Source organism: Mugil cephalus, chromosome 21, assembly GCF_022458985.1.
Source record: "Mugil cephalus isolate CIBA_MC_2020 chromosome 21, CIBA_Mcephalus_1.1, whole genome shotgun sequence".
NCBI classification, from domain to species: domain Eukaryota; kingdom Metazoa; phylum Chordata; class Actinopteri; order Mugiliformes; family Mugilidae; genus Mugil; species Mugil cephalus.
Genome location: NC_061790.1, coordinates 9,197,931 through 9,222,254, shown reverse-complemented (window position 1 = coordinate 9,222,254; position 24,324 = coordinate 9,197,931). Strand labels below are relative to the sequence as shown.

Below are 24,324 nucleotides of genomic sequence, written 5' to 3'. Positions count from 1 at the left end.
ATGTCTAGATTCATTTGGTCGGGCTGTATTTGATTTCAATGTGCTATAGACCCCTTCACATTTTTTGAGGGGTGGGGCTTAACTGGATGCAAAACATTTCAAACATTATAGCTTGTAAACAGCGGTTAGCATATTTCAGTGGAATGTTTTTGTACGAATGGACAAGGAAAACGCATATTTTAGAGAACATACTAATTTGAATTGATTCATTGATGACTTTTGTCCATACAAACACAGAAATAAGTGGAACCCCTGTGGAGGGTAACATAGTAAATGCAACTTGCCCTTGGACACCCCTGAAACATGCAGCTAACATTACGTCACCTAGCAGTTAGCATTAACGTGTAACAAGTATCCCCAAAATAAGCATTAGCTTAATGTAATTTCAGTCATGATTTAGTGTAACTCAAAATGTTTAAAGGCTGAAACTGATGAGACATTACATATTGACCTTATCTGATAAAAGTGTGCCTCACTCCAGTCCTTTCTTTTAATCACCAAAGTCAAACCAACGACTGGCAGTGGCTGGTATGTGATAAAACTTCAAGTTAGTGTTTTTGATTTTTTGGCACCAAAAAATACAGCATGGTGGAAAGTGACAGTGTTCGCCTCAAGTTTCCCTCTGTTTTGCCTCCAGTTAACATCATGACGTCACAGTGATGTAGGTCTATCTGTCTTCCTGTTGTAACACCTTTGGAAATATAAGATTATTGAGTAGAAGGTTTCAGGGGGATGGAGTCTATCCTAGCAGGCCATGGACAGGTGGCCAGTCCATCACAGGGCAAAGACAGTGAGACAAACAACCACTTCACCTAACATGCATGTCTTCACACTGTAAAACCACATAGTCACTGGAAAAAGATGCCAAGTCCAGAGTCGCCCTTTGAGGGGGAACATACGTCCCTGCAGCCATTCTTTATGTATGTAATCAGATTAATAACAAAAAGAAATTTGTGTTTTTTTTTTAATAAATATTTATTATTTTATAGCTAGCTTCCACCTTGTAAAAGTCATAATAGTACCATTAAGAGAACTGGATCAATAAGAGAATATTATAAAAGTTGGAATAAGGCTACAAAAGTTGTTTTTTTCCCCCCTCAGAAATAACACCATTATCATCAGAATTTACATCATTTGAGTCATTTGACAGTCCCCACAAATGTAGAAAATATTACTACAGCTAATGAAACGTTATTTTATGGATAATGTTCACGCCGCAATGTACAGAGAGCACAGCAGGAATTCACAGAGGACCACATACAGCATGTAAACAGAGACTCAACATGCAGTTACACCACCGAAACAAAACAGCTGTTTAAATAATTCACATATTTTTCTGCCTCACAGCAGATTTTCACCCATTTTCCTCAAAAACACATTATATATTAACCAGCATCACACGCTAAACCTTGTTATACATAAAAATCCTTTCAAAATGTTCATATTGCATTCATGTCATATATAATACTGTTCCCTCTGTAAGGAGGATCCTCTCTTTTTCACAAACATTTGTGCGGAGAAAACATCAGAGTTCCTTTTTACAGTTCACCAGTCCCCAGCATTTGTAACAAACATACACATCAAATCTGACCCATGTTTCACAGAAATATTTGTGTGCAAGCAAGTAAACACAGGAAAAAAAAAAAACATTTCTTTCAGTTAGAGCCCTTTGTATTTGGGTAATTGACATCGAGGTCTCGTACACACTCCTGGTGTGGGAGTGAGGGCCAATGGACGATGCGGTTGCGTCGGGAGTTTAGAACTTAAAGAGGTCGATAAAGTCCTGCGGGGAGATGGGCATCAGGCAGCTGTCTGGATCGTTGGCTGAGCATGGGTGGTCACAGTCCTGGAGGAAGAGACAAAGACAAAGAAATTTTTTAAAAAAAGGGAGAAGGAAGATAATAGAAAACTTGATCTGGTTATGACGAAAGTGTTGAAACATATACAGATATCTCCAAACCAATAACCCATCAGCCATTATGGTCATTATCAGCGGTCAATTGACTGTTGGTTTTGATGTTGTGGCTGATCGGTGTACAGGTGTGCGTTCACCAGATAGTTGCTAACTTTGCCTTTAACTGAGCTGGAGGCTTTTGGATGTGGCTGAAAACAACACTGATGAAAAACCAAAACATTGAAAACTGCTGTGAAGCTGAGAAGAGATAACACAGTGTCAGATGATATACTGTAAGTTCATGGTTATTTGTTATTTGCTGCTTTAACATAAGACTGAATATTGCAAATTAAATGTGGGACTAATATAACTTGTGAATGAAAGGAATGAATTGAACATATTAGATTTTGCACTTTAAACTTTGGCATTTACAAATATAGAACTTATGCTACAAGACATTTCTGGACACAAACAGAGACAATAGAATTCTCCACGTTTGTATTAGAGCAAATGACAACTAACAATTCCCTTCAGACAAATCAACACTGAGAAGAATTCAGGATGCAATGAGTCAGTTTGTGTTTACTGAACACATCAGACCACTGGGGAACTAGACAACAAAAGACAGAAAGGGATGACGGAAGAGAAAGTACCTTGAATAACAAAGCCAGGTGGCGATCCTTAAGAGTCAAGGAGTAGGGAAACCAGGAGGAGAAGCAGGAAGGACGGGAGGCGAGCAAGGAGAGGGATGCAGAGAAGGTTAAACAGTACAGGGACCCGGCCGTAAAAGCGTAACAAGTTTGTGAGAAGTAAACAAGGGGACAGGAATAGCTTTTACTCAAAGCACAGTTAGCTTCTGATTATACAATTCTTGCTCAGAAAGACCCGGTTCCTGAGCCACTGAGTGCAAACTAGTCATGTGCTCCACTGTGCCCACTAAGCAGTCAGAGGTCAAAGAAATTAGTTCACAAAATCCACTGTACTGTACCGGTGGACTGCAGGGATTAGCATTAGCAGCGGTTCTCCTGTGTGCTTGTACAGTGTGGGCGAATTGTTTGTTGCAGCGTGAACGATCTGACCTGTAATTTTGAGAAGTAGAACAGCTACACAGTTGCTTTTCTTTCGCTCCAGAAAGCAAAATATTCAAACTGCTAAGATGTGAACTCAGGTCCAATTTGAGACCACGGGACAACTATAAGTGAATGTGTTTGCTTGGAAATAATAATAACTTAATCAGGATAAAAAAAACATGGTGAAAATGTTAGAAAGGATGAATGCAGCCAGAACTAAAGTGGACAAAGTGGTTTTCAGTTCATCATTGTGTTCACTGTTGTTGTGAAAAAAGCTTCTTCTGTTATATTTAACCCAATTTGACCCAATTCGTGCACGCAAAAAAAAGTCCTTTTGTGATTGATGTTCTTTATTGCATGTAATTGTTTTATTTAGTGTCCGTGAAAACCGTTTCAATCTCAAAATGATTTTAATTGGGTTTAATAGATATGTTCCATGTTCTGTTGTGAATGACGTTGTTCGATAACTTGTTTTGTCACATTTGGAGTTTTGCCCTCTTATTTGTTGCACCTTAGAAACATCTTAAACAACTTCAGAGTGGTAGTAGAGCATCTACCTTAGATGTACAGTATGTACAACTTCAGAGATACCAGGAATATGAAAGCTGATTAACTGTACACACTAAGATGTAGTGTGTTGTAGTTATTCAAGGCCAATATAAAACAGTACTGATTTTGTTACTTTCTTTTAACGTTTTCCTCTGATGTACTGTATGACTTGTAACTTCAGTGCAGTCAGGTGACACCATGTGTAAATGTAGTGTCGGGTGTGTTTCTTGTTTACCTTCCAGAAGAGGATGCTACAGTGTTTGCAGAAGTGTAACGTGTCTCCGTACTGCTCCTTCACCGGATAGTGTTTCTGCAGGGTGAAATACATCAGCTTCCAGTCCACGTTGTCACTCTTGGATAAAACCAAATTCCTACAGAACTGCGTATGTGTTGTGGCCCAATGCACATACACAGACACAGACACAAGGGAGAGAAACATTTAACAAGCGTTTAATACACCGGAGACATAGATGTAATTAACTATGCAACAAAGTGTAATTCAATGTAAACAAGGACAATTCCTCATTAACACCAATCCTGTGACATGTGCTTCTGTGACAGAGCGCCAGGCTGACATGGATCATTGTAAATTGAGGCAACTCTGCCCTCTAGTGGTCAATAGTGAATTTATTTATTCCATATACACATATAGATGTATGCTTTATATGTGATGGTAAAATACATGCTGCTCTCTTACCGGTTTGTCTGAGAAGTGAAAGTGGCAGAGTTTCTTCCACAGAATCCTGTTCTCACTGAGGATGTTCAACGTGGGCGTGGCCTGTCCCAGGTTAATGATGTCACAGGCGTCAGACAACTTGTAGAGGATCTTGCTCTGCATGTGCAGCGGCAGGTCGTCGAATGACATACCGCTACACATTTGCTGAAGAAACAATAGCCACAAAAAAACAAAAGGATAATTAACTTAATGCAAAATAATTAAAATTTCTGTCTCAAATGTTGCTACATCAAAGCATTAAAAACAGCCATTTGTCAATACTTCTTCCATATTTGATGTTCCTTGCTCATTAAATTTAGTTAACCTGTACGTAAAGAGAGCAAGAGAACGGTCTCAGCACAACACACCTGCACTTGTGTTCATAAACGCTTTTAGAAGCTTTTTAGCTTCGACCCAATGCATACTGAAACAGAAGGAACTATATGCACATGCAGCTAATATAAAAGCAGTTTGCTTTCTACCTCGGGGATCTGCAGGTCGTTGAGCTCCTGCTGCCATTTCCCAATGCTCTCCAGACGGCACAGCCAGATGTTGACGTTGCCCACGAGGACACATCGTCCAACGTGGATGGTTAGACCGTGCAGCGTGGAGCTCAGGTCGTTCAGAAGCTCCTTGACGAGCCGTGGATTGTAGTGGTCCTCAAGGACTGAAAAAGACAGAAACAAATAAACATTTAGGGATAAATAAAACGTTTTTTTTTTTCCATGCTGCCACTACAATCTTATTTCATCAGATAAAGATACATAGCAGTTAAATTAAAGGCATTAATTTATTTATTATCAGTCTGGATGTGCCCTTGGTTACACAACCCCAAAATGATGGTGCACACAGGTCTGACAGGTTTTGTGGTTAAACACTCAGCATTCTGCAGCGACTAAAAGACAGTGTTAGAAGGAACATCTTCTATTTGCTCTATATCTAGAGGTAAATGTAAGTTCTGTAACAAATAAAACTACCTTCCCCAACACACGTGCGACCTAAATGAAGAGTATTGGGCGCAACCTCTCACTCAAACGCTAGAGGGAGGAAATACAATTAATTCTGTCCACGAGTCATCAGCTCCTCTGCTTACCCTTTCGTACGATCTTCTCCAGTATATTGAAATAGTTTTTCTGGGCGGCTCCGCTCAAAGAGGACAGCTGACTCTTGGCTATTAGCTGGAAAAGCTGTGGGGCACAGGAGGTTTACGAGAATAAGAGGCGTGAAACGAGTCAAAGGTTTGTGAGAGTCATCATCACTCACTTTTGCGACGTAGTTAAACCTTCTCAAGTCCTGAATGGCGCTGGAAAAATCCAGACGATTGAGAGCTTCGCCAAGCGTGCAGTATCCGTGTCGCTGCGGGCATATATGAAAACAGTTAATTACTTGATTGAGACACCCAACTAAATCCTTAATGTCAAATTTGCAGTACTCACTTCTTTGGTGCTCCCTTTGTGAATGTAGATCCATTTATCCCTGAAAGCAACTGGGATAAGCAGAAAGAGATTATAAAGGGGTTGGTTTTAAGCTCTTTCTTTTGGGATGTTTTTGGATTGGATTGCATTGTTATAGTGTGTTGTCTTTTAAATTCCTACCGTCTTTGAATTAACGTAACTCACAGTCGTTTGTGCTATTGACAATATTTAAAGTGTGGCTGAACACTGGGAAGTTGTGCTTTTGTCTGGAAGAACTTCATGACATCTCAAGGGTATAACTAACTTTGTTTTTACCAACAAATTCCTCCAAACAACTCTCTCTTCCTGGGGCTTCCTGTTCTTGCATCGCTCCCCAACCTGCAGCCAACAGCAGCGGTGCGTCATCATTACCGTAATAGCAGCTTCTTTTTTTTTTCCAGAAAGCACGACTTCCCAGTGTTCAGCCAAACTTTTGTTCATCGGTGAGTTACAGTGATTCAAATACCGCAAGCTTTTTTTTTCAGGTCTTAAAGGGTTTAATAGTTTTGCCACAGTTTCAACCTCTGGTTACATTTCCACACATAATATTTGTAGGAAATAAAGGTTCCAACTTAACCTTTCACATGCATGTTAAATAAAATGATCTGATTTGTTGTGCATTTACGTTCATACGTAAATCAGAGAATGATTTTTTTGGACGTGTGCAAGCAGGTGTTTTTCCCCCAACTTTAATCGTTACAATGAATTCATTCAACAGAAGAAGATGACCAAGACAGACCTGTTTTCAGTGTTGCTGCCCAAATCTATTCTAGCATTGTTCATTGTTTTTCTGCCCCTGACAGAAACTCATGAAGTCACCTGATGTGGAGCTCATGTGGAGTTAACAGAAAGAATGTGTTAATTTCAGCCAGAGAGAAATGATCAGTTCAGGTGTTTATATTGTTGAGCTCTAGTATTTTCCTGTTTAACAGATAATCAGAGGTTTACACCACTTCACTCATGCAAAATTCACTGTTCCCTCCAATCAGACCAGTCTGTTCTGACTGAGGTAGTGACATGAGGCATTTCTACTCTGATTGGGCTGTTATTGTCTTTATTATCACTAGTACCCATTTAAATGTAGCCAGAAATCTGTCTGTATTTTATTTGTTTTCTTTATTTAATTAAATCACAAATTCTATATGTGGCCTCTGCACACAAGTAGCAGATCATAACAAGACCCTTTGATAAAGACCAATTTGCATAGTTCCACTTCCTCAAACTGTATGACATTTTCATATTTAGATAAACCAGCTATAACTTCCACTTTTGAGGGAAAATGGAACATGATTTTTTAGTTGTGGTGCACGATATTCAGCTTTCATCAACCTGTGGCCCAGTGTGAATTTGTTGGAGTGAATGAGACAAACAGACAGAACCAATTATCTGAGAGGTCAAGTGTGTTATTTCTGAAGACGGGCCCAGCCTCCCTCCGTCAAGAAACAGGAGAAAATGTAGAAAAACAGGTAAGATGAACAGGAGCAGGATCTGAGGTCATGCATAGTGTTACATGTGCGCTACAGGCCAAAAGTTTGGAAGCAACTTCAGGTTTCGGTTCAAACTGCCTTTCTTTAAAAAACAAAACAGCATGAGTTATATGTTTAACTGCATGATCAGACTTTGCTTTTATTGATACGAACTATTTTCCTCAATTCACCTCCAGGTGTACATTAATGTTACCAGACCACCGCTGAATAAATGTCAGCAAAACTTTAACTCTTTGACTTTTTAGACTCTGCATACAATTGTCCCTTGTGGAACAAATGCCTCGTGTTGCTGTGTAATGTGTCGCTAAGACTCACATTGTGATTTGGTGGTGTTGTTGTAGAATTCCTTCCCCTTTTTCGTGGTGACGAGCTCACACACATCTCCGACGAACAGACTTTCACCGTTGTCACTGCAGAGCCTGTTGAGACAGAGGGAGCGTGTTTGTAATGTGTTAATAATGTAGATTTGACCAGCGCATCAAAAGTAATTCTGCTCTAATCCTGAAGCAAGTCATAGATACTGTATTCACTTCTTTGTCTGTGCTGCTATATTATAAGGTTAAGTTACAAAATATACAAAACAAGCACAGTTGTTTTGTATATAAGGAAAAAGGAAAAAAAAAGAATAATACCAAAGCAAAAAGGAATGAAACTGAAAAGAAAGTAAATGTTCCCACTCTGTTCCATTACTGATTTATATGCAGGTTAAGATGGATGACCAAGATGTGAAATATGAATGATTCATACTGTCTGCCAGGATAAAGGAAACACTGCAGATGGTAGACATATATCAGCTGGAGAGACTGGCTCTGTTTTTCAAATAGAGATTTCAACACCTGAAGAGATTTCCATGTGATCTCTGCTAGTTCTGGCAAACATTTAGCATTTGTGGCCTCGTTATCTCTGATAAGGCAGTTGTTATCTGTTTGGTTCCGATAGAAACACAAATGATTAATACTACACTGTACGCAGACGATGTGTGTGTTTGTGAAGATACGTGAACATACTTTAACTATTTCTATATAAAGGCTTTATGAATATGTGGTATGTGAACAACTTCCATGAAACGAAACTGCCAAATTAGAAAAATATAACGATTGACACTGAGAAGATGTAACCCTTAAATTTTAATCTAACAAAATAAAATAAAACTGGCAGATCAAAAGGCCAAAGCTGTGCTGCTAATTGACTCCCTGTGCGTTAATAATACATTTGAATACCAGTTGAGAGCGAGCTTGTCGGCCCATTTGACTGGCAATCACAGCTACACTATGTAGTTAATATTGGCACACAAGTATACTCACTACACTCATGAGTATTTGTGAATACGCATACATTACTGTTTCATTTGCTGGGTGTCAAAGTCTGAGAATATAAACTGACACTCTGTTGGACAGGGTTTAAAAAAACGCCTCTTATTTTCACTTGTTTACGAGGACACGGAGCTATCTGGAGGTTATACAAACAACGTGTTGCTTAGTGAAATTAACTTCATATGTGGAGATTTTGTGCCTTTCTCTGTATATGTGGTATTCAAATGAATATTTTGGGTTTCGCGTGATTTAAGAACAATTGAAATGTCTATTTTCTGACACCATACTAAATCCTTGAGTATCGGATAGCTGAACTAAGAACCTGATCCCGTGCTGTTAACCAACCATATCACAACTCTTCTCCTTTCTGTGACCGCAGCGTTTCACTGCGCCTTCCACTGTGGCCACTTGGAATGACTATAAACACATTTCCTTCAGACAGCATGTCTTAACAACTAGCTCCGAGAAACCAAAACCCAGCCAGGAACAGATATGGCCAAGGAAAAGACAAAATCTGGAAATAGTTCTCGTGTCCTAGCAGTAGTGGTTATTGTACACCAACTGTGTGGCCAGGGTTACTTCTTAAAGAAAACATGACGGGCAGAAGAGTCCCTGGATCCCACACAAACCATAATTCAAAGCTCCTGGACCTCAGAGTACATATGAGAATTTATTTATTTAAATGACTTTATTTTATTGATAAAGAAACATATTTCCTTTTCTCCGGCATAAGTTGAAGACACAGCTTTTCTCGTGCGGCTGTGAGGTTGACTGATCAGAGTGAACATAAGCTCTACAGTAACCCCACGTCTACATCCATTTATCCAATTGGACGGCACAGACACAAACACGCATCCAAGCACAGAGATCTGTCACAGTGAATTACAAGTGAGGAATGTAACTGCCAGGCTTATTTATTTATTGTTTTTTTTTAATACAGGTTGAATGCGGGAGCCTGCGCGGAGCTAATAAAAGACATCACAACAAGATTCAGATGGATTCGCCGACATTTAAACTAAACCCTGGAAATAGACGAGAGGAAGGCCTGCAGGGCTGTGTGGGATGCCAACGCCAACACAGAGGCAAACAGAGCAGACAACGTAGTGTGAGGCTGACACTCAGGTGTTAAACTTCTCTTTCTTAGATGTGTTCCAAGAGGGATTTTTAACATGTTTTCCAAAGAGCAAGATGACTAAAAAAAAAAAAAACTCACTGAGGTTCAAGCGCTGACATTTTCCAGCTCCTATTTGGCCCTTGACTGTTTGCAAAGAACAAGTGGAAGAACTGTGTTTACATTCAGAAATACACTGTGACCTAAACTACTTCTGTAACACTGCGTACCACGACGCTACACGGTGTATCATCGACTGTGTCTGGAGTGCAGCCAGTCTGAAGGGATGATGTCATTAGTTAATGTCTGATGTCGTGTCCTTTGCCTCTTCCATTGAAAAGGCTGTTGACACGATAACGTGGCACAGTGAGGTACTGTTAGCTGGCTGATCGCTAGTGAAGGCCACACTGTGACCTGGGGGTGATATCACCAGCTGTGAATGAGACATAACTCAGGACCCTGTTGGTGCCAGCGAGTCATGAATCAAATTGCTTTAAGCTGCGCTAAGGCTGCGGGGGGATTTAAAATCAGGCTGCATTGCGCACATAAATAAAAACGTCATAGATGTTGTTTTCTATAATCTCGAACACGCACACAAAACCAGACGCCACATTATAAATGTCACTGGGAGCAGAGAGTGTGGCGCAACGACTTGTCACTCTGGTCACACTTTGAGGGGAGAAATAGAAAAGCAGAAGGCTGAACAAACCTGAATGAGGATGTATTTTGAAAGACGTGGCAAGAACCGGAAGTGAGATTAAATCTGCCATCTGTCAATGACAGTACGCTAGCTAACACTGGCCTCAAAGGTTAAAATGTTTACTGATGCTTAGCACAATTCTCAGCTGCGCTGTGACCTTGTAGACTTATCTCTAATCTCTCTAATTGGCCATTGTGAATGTACTGTTGAAAGAAGAACATCAATCCTCTTTATTAAGTCCAAATATTAGATATTAATTGGGTCGGCCCAAATAAGTCAATCAAGCACTGTTTTGGGATGTGCGAGACTGGATCTGTAAATCCCTCACATTACAAGATCATCTGGGCTGAGCACTGGTATCGACCGACGTCCCAGATCAGATTTCTCCTTCAAACTCAGGGGTGAATCTGGGATAAATTGGCTCAAACTCCCTGTAGTCTGAGCCCAGCTTAAGTAAGGCCTGATCGGGAATAGATCAACAGCTCCGGTCGCTTCCAGCCAAAGCTATCGTATTTAGCGGTTTGGACTTGGCAATGTGTGAACATCAGAGTTTGTTTGTGTCCTCGGCAAAAACATCGTATTTGATCAACACTGTCCGTTATTATTATTTTGGTTACGCTTCTTTTGACCCCGCCGATTAGACTGGTTACATTTCTGCAACAACCTTTCATCCTAAAAGATCGTAACATATCCTTCGCGAGAGACATTTTCTTGGCGAGCCTAAGAGTGGGAGTCGCATAAACAGCAAAAAGATGTGCCAAGTTCAGAACGCTAAGTCACATAAAGAACAAATGACGCGAATATCAAGCCTCACTGCACCGCAAACCTCAAACAAACACGACATAAGAAACAGGAGCAAATATAACAAAAGGTTTGAACAGAATTCTCTCTTCTTCTCGACTCTTTTTTTTAGGTGACCACCTATTGCCCGTACGCACATGTCATGTTTCCTGCAGAGAACAAGGTTAACAAGCCCCTCTGATGCGAGGAAACACAAAGTACTCAAGGGGGCAGCCTGCCACACAGACCAGAAAGCCCTAAATAGCAGAACAGTTTTTTTTTTTCCCCCCCTTTGTTCTGCTGCTCTCCACCAAACAGTAGTCATTAAAATTTCTCAACCCACTAAGGGCCTTAGGGAGGGACAGTATTTTGGAATTACACAACAGGCTCTCTTCAAAATTATACTTGTGCACATTGGTCACAAGAACTGGTGTGTCAACATTCATCACACAACTTCAGGCCGAACTCTTCTGGATTCTTACGTCGCAGCAGCTGCAAACATTCAAGTGTAACCCAAGGAGACGGATATGTGAAGGCCAATATTAATGTTCTGGGGCTGATCTGGAGCTTTGTGGGATTAGCAGGAATCTGAATCCACGCTAACCCCAAGGTCTTTGTTATTTTATTGCACTTCTTATATACAGCAGGTTTGCACAGTTGTGGTTTTAAGAAAGTCAACTCAGGTCGCAAACATAAAAAAAGTTTGACGTAAATGTATCTGTATATGTGGGGACCATGTCTTGAAGATGCATCATTATCTGCGCCACTGCTGTGAGGACTACGACCTTTGTTCATGGGGTAACTAGTCAACCAGGTGAGGTACTGGGGGAATATAAGGCATAAGAGAAATCTGCTTATGCATATGTCCTTAAAACAAGTGTATGCATCTAAAACACAGTGTACTTTTCATTCATTCATCATCAGACTTAAAGTGTGATGATTTTACTACTGCGGCTTGGCAGCACTTGTGCAGGTAGTCTGCAGGATTCAGTAACCACCACGTGCACCAGTCAGATTTGTCACCACCAGTATGAAGATACACAAAAACAATCATTAGTTCCATAGTTACGTTCACGTAGACACACTCACCTTACCTGTTTGGTCTCATGTCCCAACAACAAGGCTGAAACAAAGTGAACTAGAATGTTTTCTTGGAGATATTTTGCTACTCATCCAAGTACCTTCTGCAGATGCGGGAGTTTGGGTCTTTATTGGGAACACACCTAGAGGCTCGAATCTCTAAGGTATGTTAACACCCACCGCCAGACCCTGTGTCATTAACGGGTTGTTGTAGAACAGAGGAAGCTACTTGGACGAGCAGCAACATGTCCTCAGAAAACTCCAGTCCAGATGTTTTTGTTTTAGCTTTGCTGTTTGGATATATGATAACCTGGATGACTGAGCGTCTTTACAGACAGTTTGGTCTTGAATGAATGATTATTATCAAGGCTGGCAATAACAGGCTGCGACTGTGGGATGCAGATCACCGCATCAACCACTCTCTGACATGCTCTTGATAAGGACCTGGCTTACCGATTTTCTCTCTGACAGTGAGTGGTCTAACTGTGGCCTTATCGTTGCAATCTTTGATAAAGGTCACTGGAAGAGTTTGCACTTGTTTCTTATTATCTTACATAAGATATGATTTGCAGCCAGACAGCAACAACTACTCTAGCTCAGTGACACGCATCAATAATAATGAAGAACAACAAACCACGATCTGTAATAAAAGATCATTTGTAGTCATCACTAATCAAAACAGACAGGGCCCAGACGTCTGAGACACTGACTGCCTCTGCTGCATGTCTTGCCCCATTTACTCCATATCCCTTAATTTCCTGTCAGCTTTAAACTGTTTTCTGTTTAATAACAGAACAAATCCCCTCCAAATACTTTTAAGGCCCTTTTTTTTTTTTTTTTGTGGATGTTGGACAATGTCTGACAATCACATCAACATTAAGAGCGAGTCTTGGCTGTCAGTCAGTCAGCTGCAGGCAGAGTTCAGGCGCTAATAAGATTAAATCTACCCTTGACTCCACTGGTTTGTTGAGACGGAGCAAATGAAATTACCCGTTTACACTGTGATTTTAATTTGCTTAAGTAGCATAGTCATTAGTGCACAATCTGTGAAAACACCAAGAGAGGAAAACATTGTTCTTCAGCTTCATGATGTTGTAACTATTCAAATCTCGCAAATTTAACAAAAAAAGTGCAATAAAAACAGTTTGCTATATTATTATTATTATTACTATTATTATTATTACTGGGTTCTTTTATTGAAAATAACTCAAAACTCCCATAGCTGCAGTAACTATGACGTTTTAATTATACTGCATGAGTAAAAGCAGGTTAATGTAGAGTACAGGGAAGATGCTAGTTTCATACACAAATGCATTTGACAGTTATGTACAGTACGACACAGGTGAACAACATCTTACTCTTTGAAGTCTATCTCTTTGTTGTTGTCTTCCTTCCAGCCATTCTCTGTCTTTGTCCAGCTCCATCCTGGTGACCTCCAGTCTTTGCCCAAGAAAGGCATCTTAGCTACAGAGGCCGAGGGCTACCAGCAGAGATGGTCGCTGCCACCTCAAACACCTGAAATGTCAATCACTCACCGTTAAGATATAAATCTTCAGTCACAAATTTTGCATTAAAAACAAAAAATGTTCAAATGTAAAAGAAATAGTATTCTGGATTCTAATCTAAAAAAACAAAACTGCAGCTGATCGAACTGACCTTTAAAATATTCAGGGTAAATATGGTTGTCAACATTGGACGAGGCCAGAATTCAAACCGAGCACAGATCCACTAGAAAGGAATAAACTTCTAGTTTAATTTATTTATGTATTTTTTATTATTATTAAATTCCACCACTTCAACTAAACTGCAAATTTCTAAACCTGCAATTAAAAGTACAGTTAAGAAATTATTATTCTCCAATGACAGGAGAAATTGTGGCACACACACACACACACACACACATATATTATATATTATATATATATATATATATATATATATATAATATATATATATATATATATATATATACCACAAGTTTTTTTTCTCTCACATCCTCACTGTGCAACTTGCAAGTACCACGCACTGCCTCCAAAACACACATTTAGATTGACAGCTATCAAGCTTGTTTTTACAGGTTGGATACCGACAATTAAAATGGCACAATGAAACAAAAGTAGAATATTCTAATAATAACACCTGGCAACAGCTGTGACGCATATCTCTACCTGCAGTGTTTGGACAATAACAGCATTGCCGAAACGTCGTTTTAACGCTTAAAAAATGACAACAAATCAAAGGTGTCAGTCGGCTCGGCACATACAACCACGATGAGAATTAAACAGACAATGTGAATACGGGGGGCCAAACAAACCTTAATAGGCAGACGACTCTTTTGTTGTATGCTCTACCTCTGGTTCTGGTCCCCGCTGCTTGCGATGCTGAATATTGACAGAAGTAAATACAGAGCGGACGCTGGAATTCGTCCCCGCCCCCTGCTGCTCTCTGATTGGACGAAAATTCTGTATTTTGTCGTGTTGCTACCCAAACTCGCGTCGCTGATTGGCTGACAGCGTCCGTCACTCACTTCCTGTTTTTTAATCGCCTCTGTTTTGTTGGGGCTTTCTTCTACACGTGATCGAGGCCTGCGCACATGTAGTTGTGTTTTGATTTCGAGATGGGGACGGTGACTGGACCACTGTGTGAGTAAAGAGCGCACATAAAATGATTTAATCAATTGAACTGAATGAGTACATTATTTCAGAAACCCGTAAGTCTCAGGTTTGTTGCATTTATTCAGGTTTCTGCTCCACTGCTGTGGCTGTTTTCTGCTTATCCCTCGAAAAATTTTTGGTGGCAATTAAGATTTGTACTGTTTCTTGAATTCATATGAGTCTTTGGTGAAATTTAAGTCCAGATCATTCGTGTCTGGCCCATTTTTAGGGGCAAATTTTGTCCCAGCATGCCTAAAAATACGAATTGTTGTTTTTTAATAAAGGTTTGTCTATGATGAAAGGTGAAGATGACAAAAAGAAATCAGCACAATAGTAGAAAGTATGTGGTTTAAGCATAATATTTTAACAAGGACAGATTTGCTAAGGTGAGGCAGCATCGTGTCTTTATTGACCAGCATATCTTTAAGTTGGTTTTGCACCTATTGTTCCTACCTCATCTTCTCATTTTAATGCAATTTCGTTTCATTACTTTTTACATATCAGATACAAATTATTATTAAAAACACTGTCTATCATACGCTGGGGTCACGTCTTTAAAGAGTCAAGCCTCAAGAAGTCTAAATTACAAGTCACTTCAACAAAACATCTCAAAGGCCTGAATATGATTTGATACTAGACATTACACTTTGTAAACACAGACAAGCAATGCAATGCAAATGAATAGTAATCAGAAGGTTTTTTACTTATCTGTGGGTCATGCACACACAAAACCCACTTGACTAAGATGCGTTATTCACCCAATTCTTTTATAACTGGGAAATACAGTAAACAACATTTACATAAATAAAAACATTTTGTTACATTCGTGGACATCTTTCAGTTTCAGGAAGGATGAGATGTAAATCGCTTCTGCGGTTAAACACCTGTGACTTTCTCAAATTGACTGAAACTGTCAATATTTTGTCTGATTTATGAGAAATTCCTCTGGGCTGAGTTACCTATTAACAGGGAGCTGCTTAGTTGTTGTTGTATACTGCCCTCCTCGGGCCCCATACGGTAAATTCAGTGCTGTACTGTTTTCCCTCTCATATCTACTCCTCATTGCACCACATACAGTATATTTCATATATGTTATCCATACTGATTGACCTTCCCCTCACTACTGAAAATTGAGAGCATTTACACCGTGAAATATTTCTAACATGTTGACTCATCATTCAAAGTCTGTAAGAAAATAACTTTATTTGGAGTCAGCAGCAAAACAGTCGTAAATGGTGGATTAACCCCGTTTTGAGCAGAGCAAAATGGGAGTTTCATTTCAACATGAGAGCTGAGAGCTTTAACTATGCAATAAAAACATGACATGACAGAAAATACAAGCCTGGACTGATGGCGGCGTCGTACATGTTCACTGAGTGATCACATATTCTACAGTTGATGTATATTTCTGCAGGTTAAGTAGCAAATGAAACATTAAGTGCCAGTTTTATTAATGGAATCGTCAGTTGAATATAACAAGTAACTTTAAGTTTGGGTGACCAAGTGGAAAGAGCAGGATGGGACTTGCCTTGATGCTTAACTGTCAGTGAGGCATTTTAATAGAAAAGAAAGGTGTGTCTGAGTCACTCTAATCAACTCACAGGTACATGACAATTGTTTGTTTCTGCGAAGGTGATCCGGAGTTCGTGATAATACTGTCTAACCAACCGAGTCCACAATAGTCTTTCCGTGGCCTTTTCCCCACTCACGTTACAGCCTCTGAGCTTCAAAGACTCAGCAAAGAAACTTGGCCGGGAGACAAAATGAGAGAAAAAGTGGTGAGGAGATAAAGCAGATTGGGAGGGAAGTGGAGATACTGTTACAACGGGTCACTGCACATAAGCCTAGAGATTATTAGGTACATTCCTCTCACACACAACGAACTGATGTGAAAAAACACCATCCTTTAAGAATGTAAGGAGCAGAATACCACTTTTCTTTAATGTCAGTAACATTGGTCTACATGTTTGGTCTACATAATTCGTGTGTATGGAGATCTGCAGGTACTGCTGAGGAACAGGCTTTATCAGTAAGAGACATCCTGAAATGTTTCCTTTAAGAATCGTAAGGCAATCAGCTATAAGTTTTTAAGATAACAATGTTTTGTGGATGCGTTAATTTATGAAAGAATAATGTCTGGTACAGACTGTAAAAAATAGCTGTACTTACGTCCAGCTATTTAATGCCTATAAGCACTGCATGACAAATACTCTGCATTAATTATTACATTGAAAATGAGCTGTGTACAACTACAGCTACACATCATAAATACTTTATAAAATGTTTGTAAGTGGCTTAAAATAAAGCTTTACGTTTTTAGCTTGAGAAGAATGTCGACCAAAATCACTTTATTATGTCCTAACACATTCACCGATGTATTAGTTACCAAGTACAAAAGTAAAACAGCACAAAATTCTTACTAGCAGCATCTTTAAGTATCTGATTTTAACATACATCTATGTTCGGACTGTCTGACCTTGGATGATGTGGAACTGTATAGTTTGAGAAAACAGAGCATGAAATATGTCAGTTGTAAGATTAAACTAATACTAGGAACGGTAACGTTTGTGTTTGTCAGGGTGTGTGTGTGTGTGTGTATATTTGATCTGGCCTCAACAGTCAGGTAGTCCGATGGAAGTTTGGGCAAAACCAAACACGGGAACAGTCCATTCTCATGACAAAAGATGTGCATGTAGAACATACACGGAACCATGAAAGTTGCAGCCAAAAGAAAGACAGCACCTTTAACTTGCTTAAAATATATAACAGCATTCGTAGCCTCTGCTGAGAAAAAAGACTCAATTGAGGTCTCGTAACTTTTTTCCAGTCTCGTTGGCGTTTTTGCAGCTGTACAGCCATTTGATAATCCGTGCGTTGCGCTCAATGACCGACGTGCCCTGGCGTATCTTTTCCTGTAATTCGTCCTCAAGCAGCCCGTCGATGTCATCGCTGTTTCTGGAGAACCCATCATCTGATGTGGACACGCTGACGCTCCGAATGTTCATTGCGGCGTCGTCCGAGCGCGCCGAGAAGTTCACCTTCCCCAGAGACTCAACGACCTCCCCGTCCAGACCGCAGTACGTGAAAAAAGCGTCAAAGTCTGCAAAGCTTTTCGAGTACCTGGAGCTGATGTCCGAGTGGGAGCGACTGACCCCTTTCCCGGGCCTTCTTTCAAACTCAGGGACTGTTAGGAGACCACCCGTCACGACACCGTTACTGCCTTTGGTGCCGTTCTTTGATTCAGTTGCATTTGAGCTGCATTCCTTTCCCGTCCCCTCAGGTGTGATGGTTTTTTTCTTGCTGCCCTCAGACTCACATTCCTTATCCGTGACCTCGCCTAATTCTAATTGCGCCCTTTTATCGATAGCGCTAGCAAACAGCTTACGGGCTATATGGTGTTTCCGGACATTTGCTGACCCTCTCAGTAACTCACATCTCTGCCTGTGAATTAGAAGGGAGTCCGGTCGTTTCTTGGAGCTGGAGCGACGTACCTGCCCTGGTGAGTCGATTTGTACAGCTGTGGACTCTGCTGACTTACTTGATTCCCTGACGAGACTGACATGATTCCCGCCACGGTTCGAGCTTCGGTTAGAAGACCCGGTGCTTCCCACTGAGGCAGATCCAATGCTTATCACCGGCTCCTGTGTTGAGTTGACCACCTGTTGGCTTTTGACGTATTTCAGTTTGCTTGCAGCGAGCCTCTCCACAGCGCTCACACGGCCCTTGGTCTCGCTCTCCAGTTCCATTTGCTTCCGTAGGTATTCTGGACCTTTCTCCAGGATTTTTGTGGTGTCACTACTTGCCTCCATTGTGGCTTTAACTCACATTCATGTCCGTTATTTCCAAAGAGTGGGTTATCCTTTAGCGTCACCAGAGTTAGAGGTAGAAAATTCCATTCAAGTCTGCTCCTTGCCTGAGCACGTACCACGACAGGAGACTTCACCTTGTCTGTTCAAACACACATCACATTACCCCACCCATACTGCGCAGGTCTAGTTTTAACCAAACACAAGCCTGTTCAAAGTTCACCTGATACCATCACAAGTGAGAACAGTGAAAGCTGACACTGCTGCAATTTTTACTCCCCTTTTCTTCTAGAAAAAATGCGCGTCTTTTATACTGTTGCTCAACATGCCACAAGATCCCACGCATTATTATTATCCACTAAGAACAGCAGTCTTTACCAGGAACTTACTGTTATTCACCACAGAAACTGACTCAACTGAGAGACTGATGCACAAAAAGTTGTGCAATAACCATTTCCCCCCACCTACTCGTCCTTAAATTATGGTCCCGGTATATGTTGTGTCACGCAGGGATTGTTAAAGGCAGGTTGATTATAGCGATTACTTGTTAAAGCTTTGTGAAAACATCATGGTGCAACTCTAAAAACACACAGAGGTTTTTATGTGAGTATTTTGGCTTTGGATTTGACTCCACCGAGAACTTGGGAGGTCAGTGTGATCCTATACTTTCCCCAAACTTACACAATACACATACACTAACAATGACCATTTTAAGGTTGTGACCCAGCAGTACTAATATTAACTGCATTATGGCGATAGACCAAGTCGTTGTAAAACACGACCCCTGATTTTTTTGAAATAATAATAAAGGACCGATGACTCATTATGGGTTATTATTTGCATGTATATAACATTCAACTGAGTGCATGTGATATCTAATGCTCTAATTCATTCATTCATTCTGGGTGTCTGTTTCACTACTAAACTCTCATTTCTTCTGATGTGCCACTTCCACCTGCCCGGCTTTTCCACCAGCAGAGTCACCAGATCCTCCTCAACTCGTCTCCGCTCAGATGCACCCGGATCAGTCACTACTGATTTATGTTTGTGCATGAGATCTCTACCGTAAGAACGTGGAAGGCTGTAGCGACGGGGCAGCTGTGATAGGTGTTAAATTCACTTGTTCTTGTCTCTCATAGCCCGGTCAAGCTATGATATCAGCACACCAGCGTACAAGTATAAATGCTTTATGCTAGGCTCCGTGTAGGTCCCTCTCCGGAGTAAAAACCAAACTTTATACCACAAGTTCACTGCTCATCATTTGCCAAACTGTCGGTCTGTTTATACTCTTGGTGTATTTTGATACCGTCTTGTTCTTTTTTTTTTATTAACATTTGAACATGCCTGGTTTGTTTCATGCATTTGGGTCAGTTTCATTTATAGTGAAGAAAAAAAATATTTTTTGAAACGGTAGAAGTTGAAGAAACAGAAGAACCCTCTTCTTCCAGCAGCCCCTGCTCAGTTTTCACATTATACTGTGCATTGAAGAGTGAGTGACTCAGGAAACTGTTTAAATAGTGGCTGCAAATGGCACCACAAGCAATGATATAATTCAGTCATATATGTATATATATAGCGCCAGTAACAGCTGAAATTGAGACACTTTACAGGACCTCATTCATTCATAAATATTTGGTAGGTAACAACTGACTCTCTGATTTCTCCTTCTTTGTGTAATTGGAAACATTCATTGGAGCGGAATATGAAACATGTGCCTAAATTGATCATGAAAGATGCCAGACCGCCAGGTTTACTTGTTCAAAAGGCAGAGGGCAGCACTGGAATGCAAAGTGTGGAAGCCATTAGAATAAAGCCTCCCATGCTGTTGGCTTAGCAATCCCACAACCCTGTGTCTGATTATATGATTCAAATCCTTGCTTCCATGCGGTCTTTTAACAGCGCACGCCACATGTTACATCTATTACGCCCTTCATTCATCATCTAAAAGAAGACATTATCTCTGCATGTTACATTAACCGAGAGGAGCCATAGATCTAAATCCAATCATTTCATATTTTTCAATGCGTGCGCGTAATTATCATACCACATCTGTGTTTCGTGTTGATTGCATTTATTCAGCCGCATGTTTTCTTTTGATGGTCTTCCCTAATATGAGGCCGATGTCCACTTGGGGATTCGGCAGCATTTGCATGTACTTTCCTTCCTTACCTTCTTGACCTCCGCTGCAGATTAATCGTGAGTTCAATTTTCAGATTTTGAAGTCCAGAGGTATGTGAAATGTGTCTCTATGATTAATGGTTCCTGGCATGGGTGACAATGTGAGAAAGACTTCAATTAAATCGGAGAGATTAGGGATAAGAGTCAGACATGCATTTTGTTTAATAAATACCAGTAAATAAAATAAAATATGGGATTATTTGAATATCAGCTCAGTAATTTACTTGGATTCTCCTCATAAAAGCTTCAGTCATTTTTTTTTAGGTCATCAGTGAGTCTCTTGTTGGGGACTCACAGAGAATTATCACCTGTTATCACCAGCTGTAAAGGCTGCAGATTAACTACTAAAGACTACTTTTTGTTTGTTTGTTTGTTTGTTTTGTGATTAAACGGATAACGTACAAATAATGCAATATTCGGTGTCGCTATCCGTTTGCAATTCAATACTTAAGGTTTTACATGCAATACTTTTTGTTGCAATCCATTACTTTTTGTATATATGCCAATACCTGTATATTGTTTATTCTATTCTACTTTTAAAAAAAAATCTTATTATTGACTTTTACGCAGTCCACTCTTTATTGTTGTTACTTTTCTGCACCATGTATGGTGCTGCGAGCTGCAATTTCCCCACTGTGGGACAAATAAAGGTTTTCTATTCTATTCTATAACTAACCCTAACCTGTAATAGAAGGTGAGCAGCGTAGCCTTAGCTTGGACAAAACAAGAGGAGCACTGGCTCAGAAACCAAGCAATGAACTCCTGTTGAAGGTGACAGCAGCCGTATTTCAGTATATTAAGTCGGTGAGCCCACTCCTCACCGCCTCACACCTCCCCAGCTTTTTTTTAACTATTGCTTAGCAGAGACCCTCCACTCCCTACGGTGTTGCGGGCTTTAGCCACAGACACGCTTGTTGCTACTAGCAACAGCGGTCTACACAGTAAAGTTATGTTCCAACAACCAGTGAATGAAAGAAAACAACACTTATGCAGTTATGAGCTTTCAAGAAGAACACAATGACCATAATAAAAGATAAAAAGTTAGTGGAGGACTGTGCCAACGGTGTAATTGGTTCAAGGCAAGCTTCCCTACCAGCGCTGCACCTGGTCTGTGGCCGTATAACGGGTTCATCTCCTCATAACATTTCGGGACCTTTCGATCAGCACCACTGGTATTCTTGTGCCCTTTGGCTGCCTGATAATTGGCTTTCATTTTTTTTTTTTTTTGGAAATGAAGTTTCTCCTTCATTTGTTTTACCGTTCTGAGGGTGTAGAACCCATATTATTTATTTTATGTGCAATAATTCATGTTCACCTCATCTCTTAGGAACACTGGTTTCACTTCACTTATATCTTGTACACATTGTTATATATATATTTCCTATACTTTTTACATTTGCTTACTTATCCTTATTGTCTCCTTCTTATTCTGACTGCTCTTTGTAATACTGTTACACTTTGGGTTGGAGATGCTGTAACGAAAAGTAATTTCCCCCTGGGATCAATAAAGTAAATCTGATTCTGATTCTGATTCTGCTAAAGCCAAGTTTGGCCATCTCAGCCGCGATCCGCTGGAAAACCTTGTCGTTCTGAGAGAAATCTAACTCCCACTGTAACACTCTCTTCACCGAAACAAGGACAGCAATGCCTTCACCTCCGGGTTGGTCCAGAACAACATTACTTTTCCAGTCATCATTTAAAAAAACGAACCGACACGAGAGCAGAAAGTTGAAAGTGAGCAGCTTACTACTAGTCAATACCGTCTTTTCTAGTCAAAACATCCTGCTTTGTACCTGGCGCCGATTTTTTTTTTCTGATCAATCAGTAGTGAGCAGCGTTCTACGTCACATTTTCGGTACCCATTCACCTACCTCAGATTGACCACAGAGGAGGTACTAAAAAGTAACCAGAAAGTATCCCCTTGGCCTAGTTCTGCCCACCTTCTAGCAGTGGAAATAGCGACTTAAAGCGGGTGGTGCGGGGCGGTGTGGAGGTAGGCCGTGTATGGAAATCCGGCTTTAGTTTAAGTGTGTGCAATATTGGCACTCTGGACACATAAATAATCACATAAAACTAAAAGGTTTAAAGTATTTGAGTATAATGTACCACACAGAGTGGTGAGGTGGATCTGAAAGGTACAACAGCAAAACGTTTGTCTCTCATAGTGTTCACAAAGACAGAGATATGATTGTCTGACTTCCCAGAGCTAAGAATGATGTCATGAAGATGATCATAACTAAACCACATTCCTATCACACAAAAAGAGGACAAGGTTCGCCTTTTATGACACCAAACACCTAGTCAATGTCTCCTTTTTCGTCTAAGACACTCATGTCCAGTAAATCATCAAGAAGGGGATAATAATAATTATAACCTAAACAGAAACACTGTCTTTGGGGTTGGAAATAACACAATAAGAAGAACAAGATGCAAACCATTTTTTTTCTTTAATGACCATAGTCATGGGTGTTGCTGGTGGACTGTTGGAGCCAAATTAAAACACGCTCACTTAAGTCATTCAATAGCACACATAAACTGACCAACACCTCCCGTGTTCAGACAGATAAAATTGCTTTATGGTGGCTTTGAAGAGCTACAAAACAGCTTCACTTCCAGTTGCGTGTCCACAAGATAAAACACTTTTAATAATCTTGCAATTAAAGGATTAATGGTTTATTTATTTATTTTGCAAACCAGGTCACACTGACATTCTGATGTTCTGAAGTGAACATAAGTCTGTGTGTGCTTTGCTTTAATACGTGTTCTCTCACCTGACGTCTAAATGCAGTGAGTAGTGCATTGCTTTTGCAATGCTGGCTGGGTCTTTTGTTGCCTTTTTGTTTATTTATTTGTTTGTTTGGTTGTTTGTTTGTTCTGTTTTCACTGCTGCATTCGTCTGTGGTGTGATTGTGGTGGAAAATCCCATTAAAAAGATGTGTGTGTGTGTGTGTGTGTGTGTGTGTGTGTGTGTGAAGGGGTTTTGATTTCTAACCAAAACCCTTTTAAAACCAAGCATAAAACCCAAACCTCTTTCTAATTGTTACTATAAAAACCTATAAAATCCTAACCTCAAACAACTGTTTTGGTAGGACCGTGGTGGTCTGGTGAATTAAGGTGGCTCCAACAAGGAGCTTTTGTTTCACCTCTCCAATTCTCTGGCCTGTCATATGCTGTCATTTCAGTGCTAACAACGCTCCAGCAAAAGTAACAAAAAGAATAAAAGGTTGAAATAAATACTTAAATGACTCCTTTGGAGGTTCAGCCAAAGCGAGCACAGGCCAAGATCCGTCACAAAGACAAATGCACAACACTGCAAACACCTCCTTCTGTCCTTTGCAGGCGGACGCAGGACTTCAAAAAAAGAGTTAAAGTTGAAACTAAGTGCATCGGCGATGTTTACAGCCGTTTAGCATGTTGTCTGAATGATTGCTGAAACGCTTTTCTGATTAATTGGAAAAGCTCAGACTCTGGGTGGGATGGGAGGGAGCAAAGTAAACACGAAAACCGACACAATCAGTCACTTCTCCCCTGGG

The 24,324-nt window shown here is 40.3% G+C and overlaps 2 protein-coding genes across 4 annotated transcripts; both read right to left on the bottom strand.

Annotated features, from left to right (window-relative positions):
• Positions 1 to 956: 956 nt before the first annotated feature.
• Positions 957 to 14,613, bottom strand: fbxo25 (F-box protein 25). Of its 3 annotated transcripts, XM_047574529.1 has the most exons (12): positions 14,468 to 14,585; positions 13,810 to 13,881; positions 13,512 to 13,668; positions 7,485 to 7,588; positions 5,665 to 5,714; positions 5,492 to 5,584; positions 5,322 to 5,415; positions 4,711 to 4,895; positions 4,211 to 4,393; positions 3,749 to 3,892; positions 2,548 to 2,574; positions 957 to 1,846 (listed from the first exon to the last, which is right to left on the bottom strand). In XM_047574529.1, exons 3-12 carry the CDS (start codon positions 13,610 to 13,612, stop codon positions 1,757 to 1,759), a joined length of 1,071 nt encoding a protein of 356 aa, XP_047430485.1. In that variant the 5' UTR covers positions 13,613 to 13,668; positions 13,810 to 13,881; positions 14,468 to 14,585; the 3' UTR covers positions 957 to 1,756. The 3 variants fall into 3 exon arrangements, with proteins under 3 accessions (XP_047430485.1, XP_047430484.1, XP_047430486.1); XM_047574528.1 differs by lacking the exon at positions 13,810 to 13,881 and having other exon boundaries at positions 14,468 to 14,613; XM_047574530.1 differs by lacking the exons at positions 2,548 to 2,574; positions 13,810 to 13,881 and having other exon boundaries at positions 14,468 to 14,613.
• Positions 14,614 to 15,984: 1,371 nt separating this feature from the next.
• Positions 15,985 to 18,802, bottom strand: fam110c (family with sequence similarity 110 member C). The gene has a single exon (XM_047573090.1). The coding sequence runs from the start codon at positions 18,614 to 18,616 to the stop codon at positions 17,606 to 17,608; it is 1,011 nt and encodes a 336-aa protein (XP_047429046.1). The 5' UTR covers positions 18,617 to 18,802; the 3' UTR covers positions 15,985 to 17,605.
• Positions 18,803 to 24,324: the final 5,522 nt, after the last annotated feature.

Coding starts and splice junctions, on each gene's coding strand:
- fam110c (XM_047573090.1), bottom strand. CDS start 18,616: ATGGAGGCAAGTAGTGACACCACAAAAATCCTGGAGAAAGGTCCAGAA.
- fbxo25 (XM_047574528.1), bottom strand. CDS start 13,612: ATGCCTTTCTTGGGCAAAGACTGGAGGTCACCAGGATGGAGCTGGACA. Junction 3,893..4,210: donor TTCACTTCTCAGACAAACCG/GTAAGAGAGCAG, acceptor ACACATACGCAG/TTCTGTAGGAATTTGGTTTT. Junction 2,575..3,748: donor GTAGCATCCTCTTCTGGAAG/GTAAACAAGAAA, acceptor TTGACTCTTAAG/GATCGCCACCTGGCTTTGTT.